The sequence below is a fragment of the Larus michahellis genome, chromosome 11, assembly GCF_964199755.1.
Source record: "Larus michahellis chromosome 11, bLarMic1.1, whole genome shotgun sequence".
NCBI lineage: Eukaryota > Metazoa > Chordata > Aves > Charadriiformes > Laridae > Larus > Larus michahellis.
In genome coordinates, this window is record NC_133906.1 from 19,570,977 (window position 1) to 19,581,549 (window position 10,573).

At 44.4% G+C, this 10,573-nt stretch overlaps 1 protein-coding gene across 2 annotated transcripts in view; it reads left to right on the top strand.

Moving 5' to 3' along the window:
• Window positions 1-10,573, top strand: part of GALNT10 (polypeptide N-acetylgalactosaminyltransferase 10) — a 90,089-nt gene extending 79,516 nt beyond the window's left edge. Inside the window, exons 9-12 of one of the 2 annotated variants that reach the window (XM_074603991.1) lie at window positions 375-596; window positions 1,339-1,455; window positions 3,600-3,749; window positions 4,512-10,573. In XM_074603991.1, coding sequence (XP_074460092.1) covers window positions 375-596; window positions 1,339-1,455; window positions 3,600-3,749; window positions 4,512-4,679 — 657 coding nt within the window. In that variant the 3' untranslated portion in view covers window positions 4,680-10,573. Of the gene's footprint in view, window positions 1-374; window positions 597-1,338; window positions 1,456-3,599; window positions 3,750-3,864; window positions 4,434-4,511 lie in introns of those variants that run through there. The other variant, XM_074603992.1, reaches the window with a different exon arrangement.

The window sequence follows — 10,573 nt, forward strand, 5'->3', positions numbered from 1 at the left end:
GTCAGGGACCTTTGAATGTCCAGTGGTATTTACCAGCATCATTTTCTGACTAGCTTCTTTACAGAAAAAGAGGAAAAAAAACACAACTTTTGATTAATGTTGTTTTTCTTAGCCACGAAGAGCTAGATATAATGGCCAAGTGCCAAGATTCTGTTTTGACCTCAACTGAAAATATCTTTCTAAAAGTCCCTTGGAACTAGAGAATAATAAAAATAATCTTTGTCCTGAAGCTGGAGAGAAAGAGTGGATGTGAATGAAAATCCTTTCTGAGCAAAAACATGAGAGCTGTTCCGAATGCTAATGTCAGTAGTTTGTGCAGAGTTTTCTCAGGTGTTTTTCCCTCTCATGTTCACACGTGGCTGTTACCCACACAGAACTTGAAGCGGGTGGCTGAGGTGTGGATGGATGAATATGCAGAGTACATATACCAGCGCAGACCAGAGTACCGGCATCTCTCTGCAGGGGACGTCGCAGCTCAGAAGGAACTTCGCAACAACCTCAACTGCAAAAGCTTCAAGTGGTTCATGAACGAGGTTGCGTGGGACTTGCCAAAGTTCTACCCACCAGTGGAGCCTCCAGCAGCTGCTTGGGGAGAGGCAAGTTTGTGCTCTGAAACCTGCAGTGGGCAAACAGGCTGTGGTTTGGTTTTTTAAAGTTGCCTTACCCATGTGCTCCGGTACCGGTTTTCTGTGAGTATGGTGGAAAGCGAGGGTTTAAAGATCCTGCTTGGTATGTTTCAAAGACCAGAACTCCTCTACCATTATATTGGCCTGATCAAAGAAGGCAATTAGGCAGCTGTTTCTATTAGTGCATATCTACAAAGAGAATAGAGACTTGGCTTGTTCTGCATGTTGTGTATTTAGTAGAAGGCAGAACATGCCAACAGGGAGGACTAGGGAAAGGCTGCAGCTGAGCATTAGTAGAAATCTCGTATTTCCGAAGGGCTACACAACTCTGTTCAGCTGCTCTGCTCCTTAGCTTTCCCATCTGAAGGCCAGGAAAGCCACCCCTGGTTTTGAAAGTTGGCTGTGTTCTGAGAAAAGAATCACCCCAGGAGTGAAGTCATGGATTGTTACACACAACAACATAGTGGGCTCTTGCAGTCCTCTGGCTAATGGGCTTTGCTGTGTCCTTGCTGTGAGGTTACAGCTGGCGACGGGTCCCGTTTTGAGTTCCTGTGCTCTCTTCTAGCTGTTATCTGCCAGCTCAGATACGCAGTTAAGTGAGGAGTCTTAAAACTGTCTTCATACAAATACTGCTGCTATTTGAGGCAATTTAAGCCTTCTTTCCTGTCCCTTGGTAAGAGGAGGAGATTCAGTGACTAATTTCCTATTTCAGATACGCAATGTAGGAACTGGACTGTGTGTGGATACTAAGCATGGAGCCCTGGGATCCCCACTGAGGCTGGAAAACTGTGTGAAGGACAGAGGAGAGGCAGCGTGGAACAACGTGCAGGTAAGAGTCCCTCTGATAAATCATCAGCCCCTAAATAAACTTGGGGACGGAGAAGTTATAAAAACAAACGTTTGAGAAGGAAGGCCGTTGCAGAACTCCGTGAGGTGAACAGAGGGTGCTGTGCACCCCAAGGCTCATGTGCTAATTATACTTGATGTGCTCGTAGCAGGATGTGGCTTGTGCTTGTGGCAGGGTCTGGAGCCTGGCAGACTTCGTGCAGAGCTTTTACCTCTGCTTTGAAGTTCTCAGAGTGAACAAAAGAAAGCACAGGAAAACAATATGCCAAAATAATAAAAGAAACCGGTAACAAGGCAGCTGTAATATGTAACAAAGTGAATATTAACTTCAAAGGTTGTGCTGAAAGAAGTGATAGAGGAGCATCATGCATATTAATGAACCTGCAGAAGCATTCAATAACCACTTACTATCATCCCTCTGACAGGAGGCAAATGCATTATAAACACCCAACCACTGCTGGAGAGAGATGAAACCGGCCAGGTTATAGATTCACCCTCTCAACATATAAGGTGCCAGAAACGACAGCTTTATTGTAACAGAAGGGAAGGAAATATTAGTTTGTCTAAACTGTAGCAGCTGAGCTGAGAAAAGATCAAGAAAACAATGCCTCTATTACAGAGCCATGCATAACTCTTCAGGGGAATGGCTTCAGTGGTAGGAGACGGAGAGTTGTTGCATATCAATTTTGATGCATGGAAACTGGAAATGAAACCCATTTAATCAGGCACAGTCCAAAACTAAGCTTCTGTTGTGTCAGGAGAATCTTGAACAATTAGTGTTGGCTTGTGTTTAGGAAGTGAATGCGTTTTGAACTTCTGTGTAGCGTTGAGCCTAAATGATCGTGGTAATTTCAGTCCCAAGAGAGGTTTAAAAGAGAGACAGAAACAAAGTAGCTTCTTTGCACAGAAGTTTTTGGGCATGCTGCTTCAAATAGTAGCACTCTTCTCATTACTGCTCTTTCTTACTGCCCCATGAGATCTCTCTGAAGAGAGGACCATTCCTCCGCCTGGCTCCAAAAGGAGCCTGCAGAACAGCCCTTCCCCTTGGGCACTGAGAGCGCGGTGTGCTGGCTAACAGCCCTGCAACACCACGTTGGCTAGTGCTGGTCACAGAGGACACTTGCACCCTTGCCAGAGATGCTGTCCATGTCAAAGCAGAAAGCAAAAGCTGGACAGCAGTGCATGCATTTAAACAAGTTTTATCTTTTGTGGGATTCAGTCCTACAATGCTTAAAATCTGTCATAAGCCAAGCCAAGATCATCAGACTGAAGATGCAGCTTGACCACTACTGTCTCCAGCCGTGGCCAAAAGCAAATGCCACAGGGGCAGTGCAAGGAGCAGAGCATACATGTGGTGGTACTTCCACCGACTGTTCTTCTGTGATCCAATCCCTGTCGCTCAAGGATTTCCAGGCCACATGTGCTGGCCATCCAGCGATTTTCATCAAGGCCACAGCCTTGCCAGGCATTGATAGGCTGTGCCTGGTTGCTAGAGCTAAAACCCTTTCTCTTCTTTTCTGTAGTATCCCTCCTTTCATTTCACCTGAAAGCGCTGAGACATCATTGCAGGGTCAGTAGAAGAGAGCACCAGGAAGCATTGCCCTAGCGATTGCCCTTCTGACACTCCTGTGGAGTGGGTGGGGAGCTGTGGGCCTTCTGGTCTCTTGCGGCAGAAGGTGTGGGACAGACCCTTCTCAAGGTGACTGCAGGCTGCCTGTGCAGACTCGGGTATTTACTGCCAGCTTTAACTCGGAGCTCCTGTAGCACTCTGCCTCTTTTGCTAGCTGTGAAGTGCCGTAATTGGTCAGCTGCTCACTTAATCCATGATGTATGTCTGCATTGCAGAGACATTCCAGGCTGCTATTAGTACCCAAGCTAACCAGCATGGCTGTTTGCAGCAGCACAGTCTCATTTAGCATGCTGCGTGGCAGTCCGCGGGGTAGCTGTTACAGACTCCCCTAGTCAGCAGTCCCTGTCCCCAGAGGTGGAAGTAGTTTTTCCTCTAGAAGATTTCATCCTTTCCCTGAAGCCATCCCCACCCTGTGGGCAAAGAAGGGAACGTAGTTCTGCTGGTGAAAGCACTGTACCCAGTACGAGCCGTCCTGAGGGTCCTGTTTGTCCCGGCAGGTATTCACCTTCAGCTGGAGAGAAGACATCCGTCCTGGGGATCCTCAGCATACCAAGAAGTTTTGTTTTGATGCCATTTCCCACAGCAGCCCTGTCACCCTCTATGACTGTCATGGAATGAAGGGGAACCAGCTCTGGAGATACCGAAAAGTGAGTGTGTGTGTGCGCGCGCGTGCATATTCTCATTTAAGGTATCAATTGCCTGTAGGCACTTAAGTTTCCTTAAAATGTCATCACTCATGTTTTATTCCTTCTCTTCATGTAGCTGTGATAAGAGAATTCGCAGACAGTCTGTTGTCATTGTGCCATTAATTACCCTCGATTAGAAAGAGGTGGCTCCCCCGTTCCCCTGGTTAGAAATGGTGGGGACTGCGTCTCCAGGGCTTGCTAAGCAGAAGGACACTCTCCTTGCAGTCCTGTCCACAGCTGGCAGTGAGGTGATGCAACACAAAATCTGTTTGCAAAGAGGTGTGCTGTGTTTATTGGTTTGATCTGAATGCTAGAAGGTCATGCCAAAAGTAGATAAGGATTTATTCGTTCTCCTACTAAGCAATGCTTTTGTGGCCAACAGGTAAGTAAATTCTTGACTAAATGCCCTGCGCTAGTCCTTGCAATCTGCGTGCACTGTGCTGCGGGGTGACTGCAGCGGGGTGAGAGCCTGCAGGCTGGAGGCCTGCCTTCACACTTACCTTTAGAGCTTCCCAGTGCCGATGTGAGGATTGGGCTGGGTGCTATTGCAAGGGGTGGGAATGGACCGTGACACTTGGCTAGCCAGTTAAGCGTGGAAGAACTTCTTCAGATACATCCAGGTGACAAAACAGCTTGCCTTGGGTTTTAAGACTTCTTTCTGTTAGTTTTAAACCAGCTTTGCTTCTCTGCTTAGCAACCTCACGTCGAATTTCTCTTCTCCAGGACAAGACTCTCTACCATCCAGTAAGCAGCAGCTGTATGGACTGCAGTGAGAGTGACCGAAAGATCTTTATGAATAGCTGCAATCCTTCATCTCCAACACAGCAGTGGATATTTGAACATACAAACTCAACTGTCTTGGAAAAATTTAACAGAAATCTTGATCTTTAAAAGACTGAGAAAATATATATATATATATATATATTTTACAATTATAGTTTTTACTGGGGAGGGTTACAAAAAATTTTTTTAAGAATACTTTTTTTTAAACAGTTAATGAAGGTAAAAGGGAGAATCTCAGGAGAAGGTTAACTAGCAGGCCAGTCTTTATTGCAAAGATGCTGCATCCTTCTCTTCTGGGGATGGTGGAATTTTAAAGGCTTTGCCAGAGCCACTTCTGTGCTGAGACTGAACAGAAACTCTGTTTTTAGAGGAGTCTGAATGTGATTCAAACCGCTTTTGTTTTGTTTTGTTTCTGCTTTTTTTTTGTTTTCTTCTGTTTCCCACCTGGGTCTGGTGTTAAATGATTTTGTTATCCAGGACCCTTCAGGACTTTTTGTAGCTGCTATTCTACCCGCTGAAGCATTCCCATGTAGGTGCTTTATCTTCCAAAGTCCATCTAAGTAAAGTCTTGAACACAAGATTTAATCCTCTGACGTCATAGACGTAAAAAAAAAAAAAGGGCCATCAAAATGTAAAATGAAATGAATATTTTTTTTTGCCCTAAAGCAAAATATATTTCAAACAGGTTGAATATTATTACTTTCCAAATCATAGCTCTGATAAAGGAATGAGCTGTAGTGGAAGTGCAGCCAAGTGTTGGGAATATCGCTGTAGTTATTAGCGATGAGGAATCTGGGTTTCTGGTCCATTCACTTTGCAGTCAGTTTGTCACTCGCTGTTGAATCTTCAAGGTGAAAGATTAGCAGAGGGTTTTTAAGTAAGCACAGTTCTTACAGGTGAAGATTTTTACTAAGGGCCTTTGGATATCAGGTTCCAAATTTGCCTCTTATTCAGAGTCTTCTTAGTACGGACACTTTTAGTACAATTTCTCAGAGTTAAATCTACTACATGAGGGCAACTTCCATTTTTCCTCTAGAGGTTTGAAAGCTAACTTAATTCACAGTTGGTGTGAGCAGATTAATTCAGCATAATTAAGTCAGGGCTGAGGTGAGCCATTGGTCTTTATCCATTTGTTCTTCAGTCTGTAGTTGCAGTCATGAGTTCTGTGGTCAGTAGTGTTCTAGCCTTGTGGAAATGCACTATTAATCTCTCCCCCTTTCCCAACATCCACAGCACTGTACGGCTTACTGTGACTGGAAACGTCTTTGCTTAAGCAGAGATGTGGGATTGATGGGCCAATTTCACTAGTACCCTGTTCCTTGTGTAGTCAGTTCCCAGTGCAAGGTATCACCCTTCTGGTTTGATGCAGGATCTGCCAGACACTGAATCAGAATTGTCTCATCCCAGGAGCTGGAAAAAAGTACTGACACTAAAGGATGAATGGAGGACCATTGGTTTCAAGTGTATCTGAACCAAGTGTTTAAAAAAAAAAAACCCCACACTGGTTTAAAATTAAGTTGTTGCAAAAAGATACAATAGTTCAGCCCATTTAGTCTCATACTGAAGGCAGCAGTGGCATTTTCTAGTAAAAGCTGTGAAGGACGGTGCAGTTAGCCTTTTGCAAAGATGCTGCGTAAATCAATAAAACCAGCCCTTTTCCAGTAATTGCCCAGCTCCGCAGTTTGTCCAGCTGAGGAGACAGTGTGCAGTCAGCTCTGAGAGTGAAAGGCTGGAACACTCGGGGTAGGAGCAGGGACACCCCTCTGGGACTCTCGATAAGCACGGTTAATGGACTTTCCCTCCTTGGGGGAGCGGGGAAGCTCTGCTCTGGGGTGTCTTTCTCTTCTGCGAAGGCGAGGAGATTTTTTTGCCTAGTGTCAAGAAACAAGCAGGCTGGCTCCCTCTGCAGACCTCCAGAAGTAACAGCCCTTTCTGATGTTGCCAACTGTAGGATCACTGCCCGTGTTTCAAGGCATGTCGTGCTGTGTTTGTCAACTGGAACACAAGTAGCTGCCCCTCAAGCTCTCAAGTCTGATGTATTGACTGTGAGGCTCAAAATCGTTTCCACCTCTCATCCTCCCTGCTGCGGCCGTGTCTCACCTGTTCTGCCCATGCGGTCACGAAGCAAGGGAAACAGGGGCGCTGGATTGCAGCTGGGTCCGGGCTTGCCAAATATGTTGGTGTCTAACATTTTGGGAGTGAAGGGAAAAAGGAAAAAGAGCTCTAGGCTTTCCTTGTGATGGTTTGGCAGCAGTATTGCTATGAAAGTGAGACCAGTGTCAAGCAGAGTTGACATCTTCTGTTCTCAGTAACTACAATATGTCTGTCATTAGGATCCCTTCTCATTTCTACGGGAGACAGAGCCACTTTCCAGTGCTTTGTGTCTGACTGTTGCTTTCCTTAAGTTATTAATGCTCTCATTAGTCTCATAGTGCTGACTGTGGATCGCGAGGCAGCCTGACTAGATGTCTTTATGAATGTTTTAATACCTGTGGAACAAGCAGCTGTTTGTCCATGAACAGTGCTAGTTTTTTTAAAATTGGGACACAATCAGCAAAGTGTATAAATGGACTGTAGCTCATTCCGCTTGCAGCTTGCAACTTTGTGTGTCTTAGTTTTCTAACGAGAGGATTAGCTTCTGTTTCTAAAATGCGTGGCTTGCTTCATTCTTGGGCTCACCTTGTGAAGAGAGCCCTAGCTGCTTGGCTTGCTGGACGCTTGCTTCAGAGGGAACTGCAGTAATGAAGAGGTCTTTTACCACTTAATGATCTTAATTTGGAGAGAAAGGACAGCTCTTAGCAGTACGCACCAAAAGATTAGGTAATTGTTGAGGCAATCCCTGTCTGACAACCAACCACCAGTACATGGAAACTGGAGCTTTGGTGTGAGTGGTCCTACTGGGTCCTTCTCAGTATGGTTGATCTGATCTGTTTTCCAAAGGTTTGGGATCTGCGTGTGATGAGTGCCCCACAGATTCTGTGTACTTCTGACTGGCTTGCCGGGCTTTGAGCTATTCATTTATTTACATCAATTATACTTTTCAATACCCTAGAGGCTTTGCTGACTAATGAGAAGACTTAATATAGCCAACCATCCACTGATTGAGAAATAGAAGCTGTATTTCATCACCTACATCTTTAATTGAGCCTTCGCTGGGCAATCTGGTTAATTATTCCAATTACTTTTGGTTATTTGTAAGCAAAATTGCTAAAGCATGAATACATAAGCGAATCTTCACATCTGCATGCAAGTCAAGACTGGAGATAAATACTAGTGATTATCTAATGCAAAATAAATGTTTTCATATTTTTTTCCCTCAAAATATTCAAACAACCCTTCTCTCCGAGACTGCATAAATTCTGCTGCTTTTCAGTATCAGAATCCCAGACAATAGGGGGATCCCTGGGTGTGTGCTATGTCACATAATAATACTTTGATTTGCTCTTGAAGCTCTTGTTGATTCGTACTGGTGCTAATCTCCAAGGCCTACAGACAGAGTGAATAGGTTTGGGGCTCTTCTGTGTGCAAGATGGGGGTTTTTTTCATGCCTGGGAAATTAACTTTCTTTTCCACACCATAAGAGAAGAACGTTTGGGCCTTACTGAAAGGGGAATACAGCATCATTAAAATAAAGATGTGCCTTTTTAAATGTAAATGTACAGCAAATGCTTAAACTTGAACCATTTCCTAGTGCCTTGCTGGACAAGAGAGAAGGGGGGAAGGGGCTGGGAGATAAGGATGTAGTGCAGTGTTTGTGTTCGTGTGTGTTTTTTAAAATGTCTGACTTCAAGTGCAAAATTTGTGTGAATGACAGTAATTCGGAAGCTCCTGAGTTTCCTCTGTTAAATCGATATCATTAATGACTCGGGGGGGAGGGGAGGGGAGGATTGTCACTCTGAATAGGACAACTTGGAAAGGATGGCAGCGTTCTCTTGGGACACTGTAGCAACTAAAGCTAGACCAGAGGATGTCTTGGTTAGCTAGACCAGAGGATGTCTCCTGGTGAAGGCTCAGGCATTTCCTCGGCTTGCAAGATCCTGCATTTTATTTTCTAAGTACCCAAATCAGAAATCACAAATAGTCCTGAAGGGATATAAAATCTGTGCAGAAGTGTCTTTTGGAAAGCCGATGCCTTCCATCACTGGGAAACTTTCAAAGGGTGTGTTCAAATCCCTAATACAGAAGTAGCAAGAAAGCAATGTCTCAGCTTAACTTTCTTCCTGGTGTGTTTTACAGTAGTCTGTGCACAAGGCTTTGCTTTCCTTTACTGGAGAGTTCCAGTCAGGAAACATTCCTCCTCCCTGCTGCATGGAGACGTCAATGTACTAAAAGTCAAACAAGCACCACCAGCAACCAGCATTGGTTGCTCTCGTGGCTACTGCGGGATCGTTATAGTAGCTGTGCCGGCTTGCATCACGGAGGGGAGAGGAGAGACATCTCCTAAAAGTCATACTGGCCAATTGCATAACTGCTGGGCAAAAAGGGAGAAGCTTTTATTTAAAATTGTCTTTTGAGATATGGACAGACGCTTAATGGTTTTGCCTGGAGAGGACAGAGAGCCTCTAGCCGTCAGCCCATCACGCTTTCAGTTGAAAGAGCCCTGGTGAAGTTACGTCCGAAACAGGCTGGCTCTGCTGGCACAAGGGTATGGCACATCCACTCCCAGCTGCTGTGGTTCCTGTCCCTGCTCACCTACTGCATTTCTAACCACTTGCAACAAAGGAGCCTGGTGGTGCCTAAGTCGGTCCTTACCTGGCAAGCGGCAATCTCAGTTTCCATTTTAACCATCATTTAGCATGAAACGCCTCTTAAATAGTTAGAAAACTGGTGCCAAAATGGTGAGCAGCTTTAGGTTAATGTCAGAGTCCGCAGGGATAGGATTAAAAGGTCTTTCACAGGATACATAGCAAAAAGGGGAGCTGGACTGGGAGTCGGGAGCGCTGGGTCCTGCTTCTAGTCTGCCCGTGGGCTGTTACTTGACCCTGAGCAAGGAAAGTCCGTGTGCTGCGATTTCCCAAGCTGTGTAAGATTTAGCTTTAAGTGCTTTATTTGCTGACCTAATGAGTGTTGAATCTGTACTTTAAAACAAACTGCAAGTCCCCACCTGGTTCGAGTGGAGAGGAGCGATGCAAGGAGTGGAGAATGGGAAAGCTGAGATCTGAAATTTCCATCGGCATTCAACACGCAGTTGTCAGTTCATTTCATACTCCTCATTAACCAGTCCGATTGATTTATTCACATAAATTTAAAGTGTAACTGAAATAAACTCACCCCTGCTCTCGTTGCTCCTTTGTAGCGTCACGCTTTAACTTGGGAGATCCATGTTTGAAACTAGGCAATGACAGATTATGGAAATCCTAATAAAAATTCTGTGTCTGTTTTTTGATTCCGCCTCTGCTAGCTGAGGATGCTCATTTATTCGCTGCATTTGAGCTTTCTTGATGCTTCTGTATGACCCAAAAGGCTTCAATGATTCCAGCAGATGTGAGGGATTTGGGAGTTTTATGTAAAGCCACAGGATCTATGTGGTCTTAAATCTGCTAGTTCAAATCTAGCAAAAAAAGTCCTAATCCCAATTAGTGAGCAAGTAAATGTGAAATCCAACCACAAAACAAGATAAAAAACTGATCAAGCTAATAGACTAAAACGTTAGCTTTTACGATAACAATAACAAATAGCTTTAGCCTCTAGGGTGGAGAAGGGAATTGGTTTCAAAACGCATTCTCCAGGATCTCAGTGATAATGTCTAAGTTTGTCTATTCCTTGTACTGCATGCATTTTATCTGTAAAACTGGATGGTGCCTCTTGAATCAGTGTATATTTATTTCCGTGCATATTAGGACCAACAGCCTAATATCTGGGGGTGGTAAAGGACTTGTAGCACTTTAATGTAGTAGCTTTCATAAATTGGGAATCATTGATAGAATGCCTAGTGTTTTTAAAGTTGAATGGACTTCCTTTTATAATATATTTAAAATAAATTTTTAATGTGTTTTCTGAAA